This window comes from Engystomops pustulosus, chromosome 6 (genome assembly GCF_040894005.1).
Source record: "Engystomops pustulosus chromosome 6, aEngPut4.maternal, whole genome shotgun sequence".
NCBI classification, from domain to species: Eukaryota; Metazoa; Chordata; class Amphibia; order Anura; family Leptodactylidae; genus Engystomops; species Engystomops pustulosus.
This window is the reverse complement of record NC_092416.1, coordinates 48,974,246-48,998,459: the sequence shown is the minus strand read 5'-3', so window position 1 is coordinate 48,998,459 and position 24,214 is coordinate 48,974,246. Positions and strand designations below refer to the sequence as shown.

At 42.1% G+C, this 24,214-nt stretch overlaps 1 protein-coding gene across 6 annotated transcripts in view; it reads left to right on the top strand.

The window, feature by feature from the left end:
• PRKCZ (protein kinase C zeta) overlaps positions 1–17,696 on the top strand; it is a 125,150-nt gene extending 107,454 nt beyond the window's left edge. For all 6 annotated transcript variants that reach the window (XM_072155980.1, XM_072155979.1, XM_072155981.1 and 3 more), the window contains 7 exons: positions 1,897–2,032; positions 2,459–2,546; positions 3,801–3,920; positions 7,687–7,766; positions 7,934–8,023; positions 13,705–13,820; positions 15,030–17,696. In XM_072155980.1, the coding sequence (XP_072012081.1) occupies positions 1,897–2,032; positions 2,459–2,546; positions 3,801–3,920; positions 7,687–7,766; positions 7,934–8,023; positions 13,705–13,820; positions 15,030–15,117 (718 nt within the window). In that variant the 3' untranslated portion in view covers positions 15,118–17,696. The remainder of the gene's footprint in view (positions 1–1,896; positions 2,033–2,458; positions 2,547–3,800; positions 3,921–7,686; positions 7,767–7,933; positions 8,024–13,704; positions 13,821–15,029) is intronic.
• The last annotated feature ends 6,518 nt before the right edge of the window (positions 17,697–24,214 follow it).

The following is a 24,214-nucleotide window of genomic DNA, read 5'->3' as shown; positions in this document are numbered from 1 at the left end:
CAATGACCTATGGAGTCAGGACTGTTTAATAGAAAGGGAAACCCAATATTCTAATATAAAGACACTGAGAAACCCTTATGAGTTTTGGGCGAATGTAATGCAGATGCTCTACTGTTTAGGAGCATCTGCCTCCATCAGATTGGTGCGACTCCTGGCATCAGCTGGGTAAAGGGGAAACAGCAGATTTTTGAACAGTGACCTGATCATTCAGTATTAGCTTCAATAGACTTGAATTCAGAGTGATGCACAGGTTGGCACTGGTGGCTCCTAGTCTGGGATTACTGGGGCTCAGAGCGCAGCTTTCGTTTTCCCACAGCAGTTTAAAAATGTTAGCTGAGCTCTGATTGGTCTCCATGGGCAACTAGAACAGTTTTACCTCTGACACTTCTGATAGATCCCAAAGATTCTTTGTTCTCCTTGTTTTCGTGTGGGTCTCCACCAGGCATTCAAAAGTTTCCCCAGACACTAAGGGTTAAAGGTAGACTGTCCCCACTGTCATGCTTGTTACCTTAAAGGAAACCTACCACTTAGAATGGTCGGTGGAAGCTGTAAGTACCGGGCACCAGCTCAGGATGAGCTGGTGCCGGTACTTACTTTCGTTAGTGTTATAAACCACTGTATCGCGGTTTTAACACTTTTTAAACTCTAGAGCAGAAGAGGCTTCGGCGCTGCGCGCTACCGTGCGCGTGCAACGTCTCCGTCATTTCCTATGTAGGCGGTTTATAACACTAACAAAAGTAAGTACCGGCACCAGCTCACCCTGAGCTGGTGCCCGGTACTTACAGCTTACACCGACCATTCTAAGTGGTAGGTTTCCTTTAAGTGGTCTTCTGCATCGGTTTTCTGCTCTTTTGTAAAGTCTGTTTGTCCATGAAAACAACTTTAATAATAATAATAATAATAATAATCTTTATTTATATAGCGCCATCAAATTCCGTAGCGCTTTACAAATCATAGGGGACATATACAACTATATTACATTACAAAGAACAAACAGTCATATGGAACAATAGGAGTGAGGGCCCTGCTCACAAGAGCTTACAGACTATGAGGATGAGGGGGTGACACAAGAGGTTGTAAAATGGTCCAGCCATTCTTTATAAGGGAACAATATAAAATAATTTAATAAATAATTTACTAAACAACGATGTTGCTGCTTGAACCAGCCATCAGTCGCCATCTTATTTACAGGGTCCTAGGTGAAAAAGACTGCAGAGAAGCCTGGAGCTTGGTATATATCAGTTGTTTGCCAGATAACAGATGGGAGATAGGACATAGGATGGATTAGTAAAGGGAGAGTTGACATTTCATGCAGTTAATGAGTGTTATTGAGTGTTTAGAACAATATGGTAATGAGCCGGAGGTGCTCAGGCATACGTCAGCCGAGCACCTCCTGGCTCTGGCGGGTAATAAATAATGCACTCTCCCTGAATAAAAATTCAGCACAGCACTTTTCTTGCGCAGCCAAGTGGAGACCAGTCCAGTTGAGCAAGGAAACCCGGCTGCTCTCCAGCCGACTGTGCAAGAAGAGTGCTACCGCGCATGAGCGAGACTTGCAGACAGCTGGGTGACGTCACCGACTGTCTGCAAGTCTCGCTCATGCGCGGTAGCACTCTTCTTGCAGCCGGGTTTCCTTGCTCAACTGGACTGGTCTCCACTTGGCTGCGCAAGAAAAGTGCTACCGCGCATGTGCGAGCCTTGCAGAGAGCTGGGTGACGACATAATCATTACTATATTTTTTATAAAGTTGTTTTCTTGGATAAACCGACCTTACAAAGCAGCAGAAAATCTATGCCGAAGACCCCCTAAGGTAACGAGCATGACAGTGGGGACAGTCTACCTCCAGTAAATCTAGTGCTAGATGTCCTTTACTTACTTAACTTTTTTTTTTTCCAGGTTTTATGCTGCTGAAATCTGTATTGCCCTAAACTTCCTGCATGAACGAGGGATCATTTACAGAGACCTGAAGCTTGACAATGTTCTTCTGGATGCAGAGGGTCATATCAAACTAACGGATTACGGCATGTGTAAGGTGAGGACTCCCCCTAAAAATAAGACCTAGTGGCAGTCATTACTACTACAGCTCCCCCCACACCATACATTAGTATTAGTAGATCATTTAGATACTACAAGAGGTTGTGACATGGAGGAAGAAGTCATGGGATGAAATCACTGACTGAATTTGATACAAGCAGCTTCCCGGATGAGAAAGTGATATCGCTGACCAGGAGAGATTGGGCCAAAGATTCCATTAGAAATGGAGTCACAATAATCTTAATATATTCTCTTACAAAATGTAAGAGACAAGAAGTATACAATTAGGAGGCCATGCTGCCTTCTCCAGAGAGACTTCCAGTCAGATGCACAGCTCACTAGGCAATCACATAACCAGTGACTAAATAATTATAAATAATAAAAATCTATATGGTTAAACTTTGCTGCCATCCATCTATTACAGGAGGGTCTGGGACCAGGAGACACAACGAGCACTTTCTGTGGGACACCAAATTACATAGCTCCTGAAATCCTCAGAGGAGAAGAGTACGGTAAGTAGTCGCCACAAGTGCGATGTAGAATTAATCTCTACTAGAGATGAGCGAGTATACTCGTCCGAGTATACTGCTCGGTCGAGTATTAGCATACTCGGACCGGCTCGTTACTCGGACGAGTATCTCGCCGGCTCGAGATCGAGCAGTAAATTAATAAAATAAATTGAATAAAAGTATTTTTATTGTAAAAAAAAAAATATTACACATGTTTGCAGATGTTTTACTTGTAAGAATACATTAAAAAAACACTATTCTTCACTTTACAGGTGTTTGCGCGTGTCTCCCGCTAAGTTAGGAGATGTGCACGAACATCTGGAATGTGAAGAATAGTGTTCTTTCAATGTGTTCTGCACTTAAATGCTCCTGTGTTCACTGTTTTTAATGTTTTAATTCTATTCTTCACTTTGCAGCTGTGCGCGCGTATCTCCGAACCTATCGGGAGACACGCGCGCACACCTGCAAAGTGAAGAATAGAATTAAAACATTAAAAACAGTGAACACAGGAGCATTTAAGGGCAGAACACATTGAAAGAACAATATTCTTCACATTCCAGATGTTCGTGCACATCTCCTAACTTAGCGGGAGACACGCGCAAACACCTGTAAAGTGAAGAATAGTGTTTTTTTAATGTATTCTTACAATTAAAACATCTGGAAACATGTGGAATGTGTTATTATTTATTGTTCTTTTAATGTGTTGTGTTAGTGAAAAAATGCTCGGGTCTCCCATTGACTTCAATGGGGCTCGTTATTCGAGACGAGCACTCGAGCATCTGGAAAAGTTTGTCTCGAATAACGAGCACCCGAGCATTTTAGTGCTCGCTCATCTCTAATCTCTACTAATCCCGCCTGACCTCGCTGGTTCCTCGCTGCATAAAGAAGGAAATCAATATGAATTAGTTTGTGGTTTCTTGCGGTGCTTTCGTCTCCTTCCCAACATCCAGCAAAGTGAAAAATGTATAATTTATCCTGATTCAATAGTTCTATAAGAATTATGTGCAGTACACATTGTGGATCCAGATGACATGGTTCTGTAGAAGCAGTAAGGTAGAATATGGCGCAGGATCGGACAAGCTGCGTACAGCTTGAAATACAACATACATCAATGCTTTCATTGTACCCTCATATAGAACTGTAGGTATATTATGAGCCTATTGTGAGCAGTGTCACCTGATCCGGCTCTCTCATGTTTATAGTTTGTGGTGGTTGTGATGACGCCTGGCACTTATGGCACTTATCTCTACGTGGCAGGTTTCAGTGTGGACTGGTGGGCGCTCGGGGTCTTGATGTTTGAAATGATGGCTGGAAGATCTCCATTTGATATCATTACCGACAATCCAGATATGAACACTGAAGATTATCTTTTCCAAGGTATGTACATGTTTCCTTACAGTATGCTCCTTTCATGGTCATCTAGCTCAGAGGTTTAGCTAGAGACAATGGAGTCGGATAGAAAAACATGGAAAATATTAAACATATTAAACATTGGATAACGACAGTGGTGTCACAGTACCTGGATAATACACACAGTGATGTCACAGTACCAGGATAATACACACAGTGATGTCACAGTACCTGGATAATACACATAGTGATGTCACAGTACCAGGATAATACACACAGTGATGTCACAGTACCTGGATAATACACACAGTGATGTCACAGTACCAGGATAATACACACAGTGATGTCACAGTACCAGGATAATACACACAGTGGTGTCACAGTACCAGGATAATACACATAGTGATATCACAGTACAGGGATAATACACACAGTGATGTCACAGTACAGGGATAATACACACAGTGATGTCACAGTACAGGGATAATACACACAGTGATGTCACAGTACCAGGATAATACACACAGTGGTGTCACAGTACCAGGATAATACACACAGTGATGTCACAGTACAGGGATAATACACACAGTGATGTCACAGTACAGGGATAATACACACAGTGGTGTCACAGTACCGGGATAATACACACAGTGGTGTCACAGTACCAGGATAATACACACGGTGATGTCACAGTACCAGGATAATACACACGGTGATGTCACAGTACCAGGATAATACACACAGTGATGTCACAGTACCAGGATAATACACACAGTGATGTCACAGTACAGGAATAATACACACAGTGATGTCACAGTACAGGAATAATACACACAGTGATGTCACAGTACCAGGATAATACACACAGTGATGTCACAGTACCAGGATAATACACACAGTGGTGTCACAGTACCTGGATAATACACACAGTGGTGTCACAGTACCTGGATAATACACACAGTGATGTCACAGTACCAGGATAATACACACAGTGGTGTCACAGTACCTGGATAATACACACAGTGATGTCACAGTACCAGGATAATACACACAGTGGTGTCACAGTACCAGGATAATACACATAGTGATGTCACAGTACAGGGATAATACACACAGTGATGTCACAGTACCAGGATAATACACACAGTGATGTCACAGTACCAGGATAATACACACAGTGATGTCACAGTACAGGGATAATACACACAGTGATGTCACAGTACAGGGATAATACACACAGTGATGTCACAGTACAGGGATAATACACACAGTGGTGTCACAGTACCGGGATAATACACACAGTGGTGTCACAGTACCAGGATAATACACACAGTGATGTCACAGTACCAGGATAATACACACGGTGATGTCACAGTACCAGGATAATACACACAGTGATGTCACAGTACCAGGATAATACACACAGTGATGTCACAGTACAGGAATAATACACACAGTGATGTCACAGTACCAGGATAATACACACAGTGATGTCACAGTACCAGGATAATACACACAGTGGTGTCACAGTACCTGGATAATACACACAGTGGTGTCACAGTACCTGGATAATACACATAGTGGTGTCACAGTACCAGGATAATACACACAGTGGTGTCACAGTACCTGGATAATACACACAGTGGTGTCACAGTACCTGGATAATACACACAGTGATGTCACAGTACCAGGATAATACACACAGTGATGTCACAGTACCAGGATAATACACGCAGTGATGTCACAGTACAGGGATAAGGCACACAGTGATGTTACAGTACAGGGATGATACACACAGTGATGTCACAGTACAGGGATAATACACACAGTGATGTCCCAGTACAGGGATAATACACACAGTGATGTCACAGTACAGGGATAATACACACAGTGATGTCACAGTACCGGGATAATACACACAGTGATGTCACAGTACCAGGATAATACACACAGTGATGTCACAGTACCGGGATAATACACACAGTGATGTCACAGTACCGATATAATACACACAGTGATGTCACAGTACCAGGATAATACACACAGTGATGTCACAGTACAGGGATAATACACACAGTGATGTCACAGTACAGGGATAATACACACAGTGATGTCACAGTACAGTAACGGATGGGGCACACAGTGCGATGTCACAGTAACAGCGATGGGGCACACAGTGCGATGTCACAGTAACAGGCATGGGGCACACAGTCGATGTCACAGTAACAGGCATGGGGCACACAGTCGATGTCACAGTAACAGGGATGGGGCACACAGTGCTATGTGACGGCGCAGTAAATTGTGCCGGTTTCATCACCCACTACTCCCTATATCTGAGCTGATATATAAGTTGTACTGAGGCTAGGTAACTTGCTCTACTGTTAGTTCTGTACAAGTCGATGGCAGAGTACAGGTACACTGTTTCTCTGAAAACAAGAGAAGTTTTTATTGGTTTTTTTCCCCCTCTTTTTTTGGGTTTATTTTCAGGGGTTTGTTCAGGAACCAGTTACCAGTCCACATTAATTTTTAACAACAAAAAAAACAACATTTATTCAAAAATAATCATGTCATTATCTTCTGGAACATAACTCTCTAATCCCAGAATTCTGTAGTGAGTTTCTTGCAGCTTTATCGTCTTTAGAATAATTGGCCCTAATTTCTCATGTCTGGCAAAGGTACTTTACTTACATGAGCCCCTCTTTTCCATGTAGCCTGTCTGTAGCCATTGTATCAGTTCTCCTGATTCATGCTGCCTTCAGCTGACAGGCTGGTGGGGGCCCTCTTCAAACAGTAAAATCTTATGGGATGTAGCACCTAGAAACACAGTTCTGGTGTCATTTTAAGGATTGTGTCAGACACTGAGAGATATTAAAATTACAGTTGGGAGAGGAATTTTCACAGCTCTTGCTCCCAGCAGTAGAAACACAATCTGTATGTGACATTTAAGGGGTATTCCCACTTTGGCAAATTAATGTTACTGTTCTGCAATATATGCTCTGTATCAATTCCTTGTGGTTTTCTAGATCTCTGTGTTCACTTCCAGTGGATAGAAATCTGTCCATTGTTACACAGCTGGTTACCATGGAAAGATTTCTGTCCACTGGAAGTAAACATAGAAGCTTTCTATAGAAGGAAAACAAGCAGAGATCTAGAAAACTGTGAAGAATTGATACAGAAAGTATATTGGAAATTTGTATAACTTTTCATTATTCAAACTAAATCCATTACTTATTGAAATGGGAACACCCCTTTCATATGACACTGGGAACTCTGCTATGGTTCAGAAAATCTATAGACGTTGGTATCTAGGGCCACTTGGATGTGGCAGAATGATGGTAATTCATTACACAAGGGACCTGCATCTTTGGGACAATTTATCCAAAGTAGCCTTCTCTTAGATCAGGGTTAGAGGGCACAGCTGTACTCCCTCTGACTGGCTCAATGCCGAGCACTTTACTAGCAGTGCAGCCACTGAGCAACCATGTATAGGGATGTACAGATGTACAGTACTCCTCTGCCTGACCTGACTGTACACTGCACACTGGGCCATCAGATTGTAAAGGCGACCAGCCAACAACCGGAGCCCATTGTGCAGCATCCTGTTATTAGGATAGGCAATCCATGGTGGCAGCTTACAGACACCATGTCACAGTCTAAGACAGTGAGAGCAGGAGCGTATGCAAACCTGATTGTGGTCATTATCACGTATTGTTGAGTCTTCTCAGTCTTCTGCATATATCACGTGTCCTGTTATGGGACGATAGTACTGACAATGATTCTTCTATGTGACTAGTTATCCTGGAGAAGCCTATAAGGATCCCAAGGTTCCTGTCTGTGAAAGCGTCTCACGTCTTAAAAGGATTTTTAAATAAGGTGAGTCCTGCACAAGTTCTGTCCAGAAACAGAAGTCTATACACAATGCATGATGAGAAGTTGTTCCATTTACAAGACACCTGATTGGTTGAGAAGGGCTCGGGCTGTGTGGATACAGTCTAGGAATCGCTGTCTGGTATTTGTCATGTTTCCTTTTATTTCTTTAGGATCCCAAAGACAGACTTGGATGCCAGCCTCAGACGGGATTCACCGATATCAAGTCACACACCTTTTTCCGCAGCATAGACTGGGATATGGTAAGAGGAAGGACTTACTGCATTATCCAGGGGGTTAGATGCAGGAATCACTAGACCTGTGGCATTTTGTTTGGATAAAAACGACAAATGCTAATTTATTGTTAGATTTTAGTTTTATCTAAAGCATCACATCAGAGGCCGTCTGCAGTTTGATTGGTGCAGATTTGATACAATTGCAGTGTTTTGTCTTCAGTCCGAGACGGTCCCTAAGTTGAGTTACAATATTTTTATTTCATTTCTTTTAAATTTAAAATTTTTTACCACGAATTAGCGGGATTGGCGGTCAGTGTTATAGAGCCATTAGGGTTTGATTAGACCAATAAAACCAGCTGTGACTTAGTGCAGGTAACAAAGTGTTGTGTATTATTCCCCACAGTAAGTGCTACAATATGTTGTGTAATGGACCAATGGAAGTCCAGTGTAGTACATGCTGCTGTATTATAGATATGTATGGTACACGATGTAATGCCCACTATGCCCAGCAGATGGCAGCAACAGCTCATATATAACTTGGTTGCCCCTGAATTGTATTATTAGGATGTCGCTGTTCATCCTTTCCATGATATATATTTATCCTAATATTTTAAATTGGTTTTCTTTTCTGTGACTTTCCTTCTATTCCATTTATTTTCTGTGATTAAATCCTTTTTTAAACACTAATTAAGTGAGCCATGTGTTATTTATGGCAGTGGATGTACATATGTGTTCAAGGGTTAGTATTGGCTCGCCAGAGACCTTCCCTGTGCCGACAGACCGTTCTTTAGTGAGTGAATATCACATCCTAGAACTGATCCTACATAGATATCCTTGTTTTCTGCAGCTTATTTGCATGGGATAAATTGGGCGGCAGAATCCAAATATGATACATGCAGATTTTATCACCAAAACCCTAAAGCATTAGATCCTTACATACTATGGAGTATTGGTAATCTGGAGCTCCTTGTAGGGCAGCACGGTGGCTCAGTGGTTAGCACTACAGCTTTACAGCGCTGGGGACCTGGGTTGAAGTCCCAGGGTCAACATCTGCAAAGAGTTTGTATTTTCTCTCTGTGTTTCCTCGGGTTTCCTCCCACACTCCAAAACATACTGGTTGGTTGATTAGATTGTGAGCCTCATTTGGGATCTGTGTGCGCTTTATAAATAATAATTATTATTAGCTTCTTCAAGCCGGTATCGTGTCATGTACCCAGATTACCTAATTTCTGCAGCAAGTACAGGTAAAGGACATTGTCCTATGGCCCATGGATCTTGTGGATCTTACCATTGTGTTCATCGGCCATTGTTAGATGATTTTTTATGACTGCTTTATTTTGCAGTAGCTGTGCGCCATCTAGTGGTCACAGGCAGGTTAGCTATGTCCTAGTGCAAAGCCCTGATGGGAAAGGTTACAGGTGGCAGGTCTACTGTATTCAATATGTGCAGGAGAAGTTTCTAATCACTTCGGTAAGTATATGTGGCACGCTTTTGGCACTCATTATCAAAGTCCCAGACGTCCTAATGCTGTGAGGTAGAGATTAGTTACTGTCATGTCTCCCATACAATGCACATATAGAAAAAGTCTGTCTATGTTTTTCTCCTGATCTATGTGCACAATAGTTTGCGGACACTCTCCTAGTGCACCAAGTCCAGGGCTGCTACAAAACATTGGGCCACATTTTATTAAAGTTTTTGCACCAGTTTTCTGTCTGAGTTTGCACTGAGAAGAACGTGCAAACTGCTCGTACCTGTATCTATAAAGTATCTATGCCAGACTGTATAGTGCATTCTGCCGGAGCAGTGCAGGGGCGCCAGATTCCTGAAGACCATGCGCCTGTTTTGATGAATCTGGCGCCCCCTGCACACGACAAGGGCAAACTGCACATAGTACAGATTGCAGTAGTTTTGATAAATTTCACCACTTTTTCACGATGCTGATAGATAGATTCTTTGAACATTGGTCCCTAGTAAAGTGCTGGGTTGAACATCACAAGTCATGTGCTGGACTTATGTCTATTTCCCTAGAATCCACTATGTAACAGGCTGTCGGAGCAGTGTATCTGACATTGGACTGTTACTTGGGAACTTGTGGATTTCCTCTGAATATCCAGGTTATCGTGCAGGGCTGTTAGTGCAGGTTTTATATTTAGAGGCTTGTCCGGCAGGGCTGATATAACAGAAGTCGGTGTTATTTTTATGTACCTGTTCATGAGTTTCCAGGTTATGTCCCACACTTACACTGCTTTCCTGTTATGCCGGGGTTGTACAAGGGTTATTAACTTAGTGTGGTATGCTCGGTTATCATCACCCCCGCCCTATTTTTCCCCTTAGTATAGTCCATCGTACCCTGGCAGCAGATGAGTGAATGATACAGTTAATATCCCCAATGCTAAAGGTCGCCTCTTTCCTGTAAGCTGACATGTGCTGGGATTTCTGCGAGGAAACAGACATCTCATTACACATCTATTTATTTGTATGAGCTGAGGATGCCCCGCTAGACTGAGATCATTTCCACCGCAGCGCCCGGCTGTAGCCCGAGATGAAAGGAAGAAATGTTGTCTGATCACAGCTAAATAGCAACCGCACAAGGCACAGACCAGGAGAGGGATTTGTGCCCCCCCCCCCCCCCCCCCCCCCCCCCCCACACACACACACACACACCATGGAGAAGGGGCTTTTATTATGTTGCTTCATAACAGGCTTATTTAAATCTCTGGAAATGTGGAGAACGGATAAGCCGGGGAGATATTTCTTTTTCTGAAGTTTTTCAGTGTTTTAAAGTCTTATTATGATTCTGCCTGCATTGACAAGTCTCCCTGTGGTCTGGGCAGTGATGGGGAAGAGGGTAAGCACGGTCAGCGCCCAGCAGCTCAGGATGGATGGGAAAGGCCCCCCCAGATTTGCCATCAAACGCACAGATTGTGCGCCACCATTAAGAAAGTATTGAATGTACTGGGATAGCTGCAGCGGGATATGCACATGGGGGGCACAATGTCAGTCAGTCTGGGGACTGAAGTGCTGCATCAGACACGAAGGGGGCGCTACCTATCAATGAGGAACAGACAGTCATATATAAGAAGGTGCAAAGGGAAGACCTGGTAATGGAGCAGCACTGAGCCCAAGGGAAGCCGACAGAGACCTACCATAGAGACGCATCTCATCTTGCTGCAAGAAAGGAGAGATTTCATCATTTCACAGTGATTCCCATTCAGCAATCATTTACTTGAGATCAGAGCATAACTAAAGAGGAAATAGGCAAAATGTACCGCATGTTATTATATCTTAGTGCAACATAAACAATCAAGTGACCGCATCCCCCCCAGACTGCTGATTAGTAGGATATTGATATCTGGACCCCCAGCTAATGAGTCAGTCAGTAACCCCCCCCCCCCACACCACCACCACCTTCAGTTATATGTAGATGTTGCATCCATGTTCCCCCCTCAGCGGATTATTTTTGTACATGTCACATGCAGTAAATGGGGGAATGGGATATAAAGAGAACATATAGTGACAAGGTCATCCATAAGCTGGAGATATACAAAGTGACACATTGACATTAAGGGGTGAATGCGGCAGTGAAGGATCACTAACGCTATTCTCCAGCCTAACAGACAGGGGTGTGGTGATGGAGACCAACAAGTAATCTGCTTATTTGTAGCCAGAAATAGTTATTTATCAGATCCCCAAGGCTCCATAAGAGATTTTTGTGGCGAGTGGTTCTATGAGACACAGACCAAATCCTGTGTGATCACATGGTCATTCCACCATTACCAGAGTTTACGTAAAAAGAAAAAAATGTGCCACTTTTTTCATGGGAATGGTTTAATATGGTCCAAACATGGTCAGTGCCATGGCTCGGGAACATATTAAGGAATATATGTTCCTTACGCAAACATTATGGAGTCCTGTCCATAAAGATGCTTCTGTGTGGCACAGCCGAGCCATACAGGCTCATTAGTGTTTGTGTAACATTCTGATTACAGCAATGCCAGATATTTATAGGTTTATGTTGCAATTGGTGGCTTAAAAATCACATATTTTACTGCTGAAGTCTTCAAAGATCACTTAAGGCCATTGTATCGGCACGCAGGCTTCTTTTGGAAGATGAAATGTAGATTTGATCCACCACGTAGACCGGCTATTGGCTCGCCCGTCACATGTGTAGAGGTGATGTCATCAGTTTCCCTACAAATGTAGCTTTACCTTTGTTGAACCTTCTGCGTTGTGTTGGTCTTCTGCGTCGGCGGCTGCTCTGAGTAAATATCTATTAGAATATTAATCCTGATGTTTTCCAGAGCAGTTTTTCCATTCAGCTCAAACCATTTATTAGCTAAATTGGTAGGAAATGGCTGCCGGTTAAAAGAGAGAATGAACAATTTCCTCAATAAAAAACCAACATACACATGGCCAATGGCTCATACACAGAGAGACAACTGTACACTGCAGCATTTGTACCTTTTTTGTTCGTTCTACAAATTGGATACAACAAATTATAGGGAATATACAAAACCTATACAATGACCCTGAGCCCCAATAAAGCGTCGCCACCACTTATCACATCTGACCTTGTCTAAAAATTGTTGTCTAGTTATAAATAATTTGTTATAACAAAGCCCAGATATTCCCTAGTATCAGGCATTTCTCTGCATGTGACCTGGGAAGTTATACGCAGATCACGCCTCCAGTCCTGTAAACTGATTAGTTTTCTCATGATGGATTCTTTTTAATAACTTTATCTACATTAAACCGGTTCATGGGGTGATCTTTGACTGGGACATGTTCTCCGTGTGAGGGTCTGGAGTATAGATAGGACATGGATATACTAATAATAATGGTAGAGGAATAGTATTATTCCATCTCCCTGCTGGTGAATGTGGCTTAATGAGCCTAAACCACATGTGTCACCCCTGGTGATGCCACAGCATTTACACTGACATCAGTGATAAAGGAGGCGGATAACTTAGGGAAAGATTCAGGATAACTTGTCATTTATGTCTGAGCTGCCTTAGAGTCCAGGGGGTGGTCCCACTCCGTAATGTATGGTTGCTCTGTGCAGCGCTGCGTAATCTGTGTGCACTATATAAATAACGGAATTAATTTTGTATTCATGTGGATACAGAGGGAGGTGTCAGATACTGGATTTTTAAACCAAAATTAACAGAAATTTTACATCATTTTACAACAATCTGAATCTAGCATTGATCTGCCAAGCACAACGCTCCTATGAATGGGACATGAGTGTAAGGCTACATGCTAGCGTGCCGTGCAGTGGACGGATTACAGGTACTGACCACAGCGCAGATGATGGGACTCCAAGCATCATTATGATATATGATGCAAGGAGTCCCTGCTTCCCCACGACTAGTAACAGTGTAGTATAATCATAATTACAGAACGCCACAGTGGTCTTGTGGAAAATTCTTGTATGATATCACTAGGATCAGCAGAGATCAATTCCTGGCACTGTGTTCAGTACCTGAAATCCAGCCACCACATTCACAAACCAAGCACGGTCCTGTTTATGTGTAGAATTTTCTCCATTCAGACTAGGGTACAAGAGGCCATATTTGTGATTGCTAGGGGGTGTCAGCAGTTGTAGATTTTATAGCCATCGTGTGTATGATGGTCATGTATCGGCAGCAATGTGAACTCAGATATGTAATAAAATTTAGTAATATTTCTCTCTCTACCTATCCTTACAGCTGGAGAAAAAGCAGGTTGTCCCTCCCTTCAAGCCTCAGATCACAGATGACTATGGTTTGGAGAACTTTGACACTCAGTTTACCAGTGAACCAGTGCAGCTTACTCCGGATGATGAGTATGTACTAGATAGCGCTTTATCCTGTTGTAGTGTTCATGTCACCTGGAATTCATTAGAACAGATTTAGATGAACATACCATCACCCTTACTTACCAGATGTCCTACATTTTTTGGATCATTCCAGCTAAGGGACTGGTTTCATGTAAACCCCACCTGAGGGTGCAGCCACACGTTGCGTTTGTTTATGCAATGTAAAAGCAATGTGTGACTGCACCCTAACGAAGATGGTCTCATATTAAATACTTAAATGTCCCAAATTATGCAACTAATTTTCCCAAATGGAGTCTTTTAATCTGCCCTCGGTATATTCTTCACACTTTTTGTAAAGTAAATGCAAAGCTTCAACTAAATATCAGTTCAGTACATGCAGGTGCTTACAGCTAAAGTCCTGCATTTTTCTCAGACAGCACTAGAAGTAAGGCTGCATTCACACTGCCGCAAGGGGGACGTACATACGGCCGATAGACGTCCCCCATAGACGTCAATGGGCGCACAGCGCCCTACAAGAGTGGTACGGTGCAGCACTGTACCGCTCCGTACCGAGGAAAAAGATAGGACATGTCCTATCTTTTCCCGTATTAGGGTGCTGTGCGCCATACATCCCTCCTCCTCTCCCTGGGCGCTGCCGTTGCCTGCCGTGCTACAGTACGGCAGACAACGGCAGTGTGAATGTAGCCTAAGGGTTAAAAGACACACCCTTGAATCAAAGAACGAACACTGTGCTGTGGACCGGACTCCTAGCATCAGTGATATACGAGTCCCGTCCTCATGATTACAGTTCGGCGCTGCTGTTCTGCAGGGACTCCTCGTATATATCACTGATCCTTAGAGTCCCGTCCTCTACACCCTGGTCGGTCCATGAAATCTTTCCAGCACACGTAATAAATTGACCGAGCGCGGCTCTGTGTGTTTTGTCCCTTAGAACTATGAGAACCACGGCCCTTCCAGGTTTGTACAACATTCATTTTTAAAAAATTAACTTTTTTTTTTTTTTACCGCCATTATGGCATGATACATAATATTGTCCACCACTCCTGTCACCCGGTGTGGCACATTTAGCTGAGTATGATGTACCTCCCTTTAGAGTGTTATAGATTTATGCTGTAACCCATCCTCTGCCCCGGTCAGGAAGACCAAATGTTTTCTATTCCATGGAATTATGTATTAATCTGTCTCATCCATCTGTTTTGCTTTTTTTCCTCACAGGGATGTAATAAAACGAATAGACCAATCAGAATTTGAAGGCTTTGAGTATATTAACCCATTGCTGCTCTCAACCGAAGAGACTGTATGAAGGACTGTGATTTATTTATGGACAAACCATGTGATTGATCCCGAACTTGTATCCTTAACTACAGTATATGCATGCGAGGCTGGAAAACTGACGCCAGGTTCTTAGTACAGATCAGCGCTGCAGGATCTGCTGCTGGGTATCATCTACTATGGAGGTGTTTATGGTGGATCTCGTCCTGCCTAGTGGCTGCTCTCTACATGAGGAGGTGGCTTTCCGGCTCAGTGACACAAGGGATTTCACGTTTTGTGCCTGCCTCTATGAAGGGTCTACAGTGTATGTAAATTCCATCTGAGGGCGCCTGTATGGAAGAACTGTTTTATTTCAGGCAATTATGTGTAAGCGAGCCGCTTCCATTAGTGCATTAGATGCCATGTGCAAGAGAGCGGGGTAGAGGATTTGGCAGCATCTTGATTGGTGACTCTCCCGTCCCAAAAAGCAGCAACGTGGCACTTGTCAATCTAGGTATTAAATAAAGCTGTGTTACACCGATCACCTACTAAATTTACCTTGCCTAAAGAATTTTTTCATGAGAATAGAGGATTTGGAGGTTTCTTTTCTAAAATGAACACAGCGATATATTGCACTTGGTGAAGCGAAGGCAATAAGAAACCAAAACAATTAGTGGGGAGGTGGAACAACAAATTTGCACATGTTAATGGCTTTCTGTAATGTGCCTACTTCTTAGCTTGTAGTCTGACATTTTGCTATCTGAACAATTCCAATGCAGTATTCCATGCAGAAACCCGCCATCCATTGTTCCCACATCCCTATAGCCTTAACAGGTGGAATTATTATTATTTTCTTCACTTTTAACCCATTTCCCTCATTTCTTGTCCTAGTCAAGCACATGTTATCTGGATGTTGGCCGTTGAATCGTCTTGTAGCTGCTGTTTAGAAATAGAGGTCAAGACTCCCCCCAGTCCCTTACATATCCGATGCAGCATCACACAGGAGAAGCCATGAACCAGGCACTTATGTCTAGGACCCCAGGGGTTACAGTATAACATCTACACTTGTACTGGAGGATGTGTGATCGCTGATTATTTACACCAATGTCTTAACTACTCCATCATCACATACAGAAAATGTCACCCGGCCTACATTATGTAATGATTTTATTACAACCCCAGGGGAGTACATACAATACAAAAAACACTCCATGCCCTTGCCATATATTTTTCCCCAACCAAAAGTAGTTTTCAGGGATTTTTAGTATAGATGGCCTATTCTTTGAATCAGATTGGGGTCTGAATCTTGGCATCCACCACTGATCAGCTCAGAAGATGGGCATATTGTAGCCTATAGTGTACATTCCAGGGCCGCAACAATCTATCCACGTTCCATCGTTATTGCACATGCGAGGTCGGCTCATATGCCGATGACTATTGGAAAGACTTCCCAAACTGCAAAAGCCAACAGGAATAGGACCTGCTCATACACCAGGGCCTTTAAAACCACAGCCGTATGTATGAACATGTAGAAGTACGTGGGGATGTGTGTGATTTATTGAAACTGCTAGTACATGTCCCCAAACTCCATTAGTGTGCATAAGCCCTAATGTGTAGTAGCGCTGCTGTGGTGATGCAGATTGGAAGCCCTTTCCAACAACTGACCAATAGTTATGCCAAAAGTCACATCCCCACCAAAATATTATAGAGGGCCTATGCTAAGAACTGGCCATCGATATTAATGGAATCCGAAATCCCAGATAGACAATATAAAGCACACACTGACAATTATGAAATAAATGCAGATATCACATACATCTCTCATGTAGACACTTGTGACCTCCGACCCCTGGTCCTATAACATTCCAGCTTACTACAGGTTCACTTACTGCAAAACACAGAAAGGGAAATCTACCAAATTCACATTTTTTTAAAGCCACTAAGTTATTTAAGAAAGTATTTACCCAAGAGCCATGTGATCTCCTCCTGTCCAGCCTGCTGAAATTGCATATCCATTGAGATATTTGGTAACTCCGGGGATCCCACCAAAATGACATACTGCATCAGGGATGGGAGCAGAAGACTTGGTCCTGTGTAACGTCATGTACGTATCGCGTGAACGATGGATCCCAGATTCTGTATATTTGCCGAGCATTTAACACAGAGGAAAAAACAAAGTACTTGATTTTCTACATTTAATTTAAGGCATTACAAATGTTCCTGTGTTGCCAAATAGTTTTGTTGCTCATATGCAAGTGTATGACAAAAAAAATGTTTTGTTCACAATGAAGGGGAAATTTTTTATATATATTAAAAAAAACAAACAAAAAAGGACTTGTTTTATAAATTAAAGAAAATGAAGGCTGTAATTGCTTGTGGTTTGGGGGGGTGACTAATATATGAAGACTCTGGCTCTGGTGATTATCTAGTCGTCTTATTTGGAATAGTAAATGAACATTACAGCTAATTTAATGATTGTAAAACAGTAAATATGTTCTTGTAGTTTTGTAAATTTCAATGAGTTAAGACCTTGCTGACTAAGTAAATTGTGCAGAAGATGGTATACTAATCCATTAAACAATTAAGATCATTTATATTCTTGCACATTAAAAGACTTTATTGAGAAATAGACTTGGTTTCTGTCTGTCCTGCTGTCTGTTCTTTTACCTGTCACATGACATTGACCTATGAACTCTATTATACGGATTTATAGTATAGGACAATGCTACAGTTCATAGGCCACCATGGGTGGCAGTACCCAAATGGCAATTAGAGAGGACCTGTCATTTCGATTTGGGACCCTAAACCAACTACAGGTCCTTATAGACCTGTGATTTAGGGTCCCAAATTAACCTTAAGTTTTTAAATGGAAAAAAAAAATTAACTTAAATACTTACCTAGATGTGAGTCCGCTGAGTCACAACGGAGTTGCATCAAGAGACCCGGCCCCAACGCCTGATGTCGCAATGAGAGAAGTTGTACCTACAGCGCTTGTGCAGTGAAGCCCGGCTGTAATGCTCCAACTTCTCTAGCTGAACCACACAGACAATGGTAAGTAGTACTTGCCACCACGGTAAATATAAAAGTGTGTTTTGTTTTTTTTTTAACCTAATCTTACAGGACGATTTGGCTGCCAGTCCATAAGGACCTGTGGGTGGTTTTGTGTCCCAAATCGCCCTCACAGGGTGACTACAGTATGGCAGTATATGTAATGAATGAGGAAAATCCCCAATGTGCTATCAGCACATTGTAATGAAGGGGTTAAAATGAAATAGCCTCGGGTCTTCGGAAGACCCGAGGCTTCAATGGAGACGGGGAGCGGCGATCCCAGGCAAGATGGCGGCGCCCGATCGCGGGTGTTACCGGTAAGTCTTTGCTGCAATATGCAGCAAAGACTTACCGGCGATGGAGAGGGCTCGGCCCGTGAGCCCTCTCCATGCAGCGCGACCCGACCGCTGCGGTGAATACATGGCGGGCGGGCGCAAACTAGTTAAAACCAAACCAGTATATCTATTCCAGAAGGAACAGACTCCTGTTTCGACCTGGTCGGATCTCCTCAGTACAGCGTAGTAAGGCTGCCAATTAAGGGCATATGGAAACTGAAAGCCATGGAATATTTTCCCAGAATACCCTAGTGGAGTGTCCATGGCTATCAGTCTCTACATGGCGGCCTTTAAGGGGTTGTCCGACAGTTTTTAAAATTCTACACACGGGCTGGGAAGGCATTTAAAAAAAAAAAAAAAGCTGTACTCCCCTCCTTGGTTGCTCCCAGTGTCCTGCACCACTGTCTCGCCAGGCCGTGCCCCTGTTAGTTTATAGGAGCGCAGAAGCTGCGCAGAGAACAGCTGATGGCCAGCCACACTCACCCGTTCCTGTGCCTGATACAGCAGCCCGGCGAAACAGCAGTGCGGGACACCAGGAGTGAAGGAGGAGGTGAGTACAGCTTTGGGGTTTTTTTTTTTTTTTTTTTTAAACCCTCCCCAGTCCGCCTGCAGAATTTAAAAACCGTTGGACAACCCCTTTAATTGGCAGTCTCCGCAAGGAGAACCTCTTTCTTCCCAACCTCAGTCCATGCTCTTTTCTTTTTCTACATACCGGTATCATGATGTATTGCTAAACATCCCATACAGCAGTATATGGTAGGATCAATCAGACAACCTGATGTAAAAAAAAAAATTTAAAAAACCCTAAAAATTCAATTCAACCCGCTTTCCCTAGAACTGATATAAATAAACATAAAAATCATAAACATGTTAGATATTGCCCTGTCCCAAAATGTCCGATCAGTCAAAATGGTTATTCGCAGCATTTAACCCCATAATGGAAAATAGCTTCCAAAGTTGAAAATGCCACTCTTTAACCAAATGCGCAAATTAATTTTTTTCACCAATTTCACTGCATTTGGATTTTTTTCCCCACTTCCCAGTACACGGCATGGAACATTGACCACTTAACGCCAAAGCCGCTTTTCACCTTCCTGACACGGCCCATTTTTTTCAAATCTGCCCTGTGTCACTACAAGTGGTTATATCTTTGAAACGCTTTAACATATCCAAGTGATTTTAAAATTGTTTTCTCGTGACAAATTGTACTTCATGTTAGTTGAAAAATTTTGGTGGTATGTTTTGCATTTATTTATGAGAAAATCATTTGGTTAAAATTTGGAAAAATTCTCCATTTTCGAACTTCAAAATGTTCTACTTTTTCCACACACAGTCATAACAGCAAAAAAACTTAAAGTAGACTTTCGGTGAATGTTATGTGGACATGGTGTTTTATGCACACTCTTATATTTGTAGGATGTTATGGGGCTTTGAACGTTAGGTGCGATTTTGCTATTGAGGGACCCGCTCAGGTTTCAAGTCACTTTGAGAGGCCTAAATAAAAGTAAAACCCCATAAATTACCCCATTATAGAAACTACACCCCTCAACGTACGTAAAACAACTTTTATGAAGTTTGTTAACCCTTTAATTGTTTTGTTTTACAGGGGTTAAAAAAAAATCGGCTACAATTTTGAAAGTAAATTTTTTTTGGCTAAATTAATGTGTTTTTCAAAAAGTTTACAAATTCTCAGTGGATAAAATACCCAATCCCTCCTGCGTATAACAATACCCCATATGTGGTGGTACCCTGCTGTATAGGCACACGCCAGGGCATTGAAGGGAAGCTGCGCCATTCAGAGCAGATTATGCATTGTCACTTTTTATTGGCTATACAATCTATTTTTTTTTTTGGCAATTTGGACATATAAGGGCTTATTTTTTGCAACATGAGATGCACTTTACAAATACTTCATTTTAGTGGGTCATTAGGTTATTGATGAGATTTTATTAACTCTTGAATGCATGGGTGAAAAGAAAATTGTCAATTTTGGTTTCCTTTCTTTTTGTATTTTTGGGGGGTCGTACACCGTACACTAAAAATACTATATTATCTTTATTCTATAGGTCACTACGATTACAGTGATACCTCATTTATATAGCTTTTCATTTATTTTAAAATTTTTACTGGGGAAAAAAACTACCGTATATACTCAAGTATAAGCCGAGACCCCTAATTTTACCACCAAAACTGGGAAAACCTATTGACTCGAGTATAAGCCGAGGGTAGGAAATGCATTGGTCACAGACCCCACCAATATATAGCCAGCCCAGCCTCCGTGTAGTATACAGCCCAGCCCAGCCTGCCTCCAGTATACAGCCACCCCAGCATTAAAAAAAAAAACTTATATACTCACCCTCCGGTGGCCCCGATGTGCAGTGCTGCTCCCCCGATGTCCGTGCCGCTTGTCTTCAGGCTTCCGCTGCTGACGTCATGCTAGGCGCCACCCGGGGGAAAAGCAATGGCGGCGCCCTGCAGAAGAAAGAAGACGGGCGCAGAAGCTTGAAGAAGGGTATATAAGTTTATTTTTTTTAAGTAGTTTTTACTGACTGACTGACTCGTGTATAAGCCGAGGGGGCGTTTTTCAGCACATTTTTTGTGCTGAAAAACTCGGCTTATACACGAGTATATACGGCAATATGGAGGAAATCTCATTTGGTTTTGCATCACCATCTTTTCGGAGACGTAACTTTAATATTTTTTGGTTGACAGAGCTGGTTTAGGGCTTATTTTTTATGTGTTGAGTTGTCCTTTCAATTGGTACCATTTTGGCGCGCATAACTTTTTTTGATCACTTTTAAGAACATTTTTGTGAAGAGATTTTATGAAAAATGTAAATTTTTGTAGTTTTTCGTGTTTTGTTTTTACGGCGTTCACCGAGCGGGCCCAATAATGTTTCTGAGTTATTGCACGGAGTGTTACGGACGCAGCGATACCAAACATGTGGGGGTTTTTGGCGATTGTGTTTTTTTTACTTTATTACATGTGTATAGGGAATATATGTGTTTAGGGGACTTTAACTTTATTTAATTCTTTTTATTAAAAAATGTTTTTGTCTAATGTTTTTAACTGTTTTTATTCACTTTTAGAGGTTAGACTATTCTTTACTTTGCACGGTGTAATACATCTGTATTACACTGTGTAATGTAACACACGGAGCATGAGCAGGTTAAGAGGCGGATGTTGGCTATAATATATAGCCGACACCCGCAGCTTCTGGCCCCGGCTCCGTTAAGTACTGCATTTTGCTGGAACGCACCTCCCGCGATGCAGTACTATTACGTCAAATGTCGGGAAGGGGTTAAATACTGTCACTACAAAATGCAATTTGTTACGGAGAAAACAAGCCCTCACGCAGCTCTCTACATGGAATAAAAAAGTTATGGATTTTTAAAGGTGGTAAGTGGAAAATGCAAAAAATGAAAAAGGCCTGGTTATTAAGGGGTTGATAAGTGGTAGGAACCTCCCAGGCCCTTGAAAAGATCAAAATCTGCACCAAAAACTGCATATATTTCCACTGTGTGAACATGCCTTTAAAATTAATTTCTGTAGAAAAAAAAATGTTTCTAGGAAACTGATCAAGGAAAATCATATTTTTTAAGGACATAATATATGTGAAACAAGTGTGAATGGCGTCATCAAACACTGCTAACATCTTTGTATTACTCACACACAGGCGCACCACCCATGAGGCGAGTTGAGAATCACGCCTTGGGCGGCGCCCCCTGGTGGACGATAGGGGAAGTCAGCATCATAGAGGAGTCTGACACTGTAAGAGGCCATTAAGCCAGGACATGCCACCTTAAAATAACTATGACCGGGGCATGTCCTGCCTCTGTGTCAGAAGGAGGGGCCCCAGGCTGAAGTGTGGAACCGCTGCAGATTCCCTGCCGACTGGGCTGTGCAATCAGCAATGCAGGTGGATCAAAGGCTTGCCTGCTTACAGCTCCCACCAGCAGCATTACTTGCCTGAGTTGGGTATAGTGGACAGTTCGGGTGCATAAGTGGCATTTTTAAATGCATTCCAGAAATGTACATTTTCACATGTTACCATGCGTTTAGCTGGTTAGAAAGTGTTCCTTTTCATTGTTCGAAGTTAAAACAACACAGCTGCTTACACTTCCAGCGATGAGAAAAATCGATTTCGAGCCAGCTAAATGCACGGTAACATGTAAAAATACATTCATTTCAGAAAACGTGTGTGAATACACCATCCTGGGACATATACATGGTCTGGTCACCATGCCACGCATAAGTAACCAAGGATTTGTGCCCAAGGATACACAATACATTTATACATCCCCTTTGCTAAAATGACCCCATACATTTATTGTAGACATCTCCATGCCATTGCCTTCTCTGCCTCCTGACCTGATTGACTCCATTTCCCTATGACTAATATAAAAATAAACAAAATCATAAACATGCTAGGTATCCTGTCCCATAGGTCCCAATCTATCAAAAAATAGCGGCCCAATGTCAGAAACGCCACTTTTTTTCAATTTTGTAACAAAATTTTTTTATAAAAAGTGACCAAAAGGTCGTAGAGTCCCAAAAATGGAATCAATGAAAAGGCCATCATGTCAAGCAAAAAACAACACCTTAGGTAGTGTAACATTTAAACTGGTCTATACACTGAAGTGTGAAAAAGCTATCGGTGTCAGAATTGGGCAGAATTAAGAAGAACAAAATGTTTTCATTTTTTTTAAATCTAAAGAATAATAAAACCTACATCAATTTGGTATCTCCGTGATCATACCAATCCAAAGAATAAATTAAAGGTGTCATTTGAAGCGTACAGTAAAAGCATCAAAAATTGTGTCCAAAAGAAATTGCCACAAATATATATATAATTTTTTACAATTTCATCACATAATAATTATTGGACCATGGGCGGTGGGGGGTTGATGGGGTATAGTTCGCCTCAGGCAGCAGGGAGGCTAGGTTCACCCCTGCTCACACATTTCATATTCTAAGCTTCACCTCCATAGGGAGTCTGACTACTAGTGTTGTACTGCAGGCAGAGGTCAGGCTAGACCATGAGAAGGTAAATATTTCATTTCTGCTAGTCATAACCAATGTTAAACTGTGGGGATAACCTTCAGCCTAGCTTATCTAGTTCTAACCAGCTTTTCTTAGAAAGCAAAGATCTCAAAGTCCAGAGACTAAACCTGATGACCCTGCTTTTTCCAGCCCCCTGTGCAGATTCCCCTGACTGGAAAACATTCACCTGCTGGAGAGCTAATCTTTAGTACTGTCTGCAGACAAATATTATGCAGCTTGTGGCCCTTCATGTCTGTATACCGTTTAAGTATATTGAATAAATTTCTTTTTGCACACAATTGTATTTATAGACGTGTGCATGCAACAAAACTGTCAAGTTTCCGCTCATAAATATGAGGCGACAAATATGTTAAAGCCCGTGGCCAAAGTGCGTGACGTGTTTTTTACAGTATAGATTGTGAACAATGCCCCATCTCATGTCCCTTCCAGTAACAGTGTTTGTGGTGGGATACCACAACAAGCAGTACACCAGAAGTATTCACATACGTAAGGGCCCTATCTCACAGCGTTATTGTCAGATTACTGTGGATCTTATGGTATATTGGATTCCATGAAAAGAATGTCAGTCTACAATGTAGAAAGGAAGTTTACAGTAAATCCTTTATCAAACCGTTCAGCGTATCCAATCATTAAAGTGTCTGTCACCTTTCCATGGGGTATCTGCAAAGTTTACAGCATATACCATCACTGTCAGACGGCTGC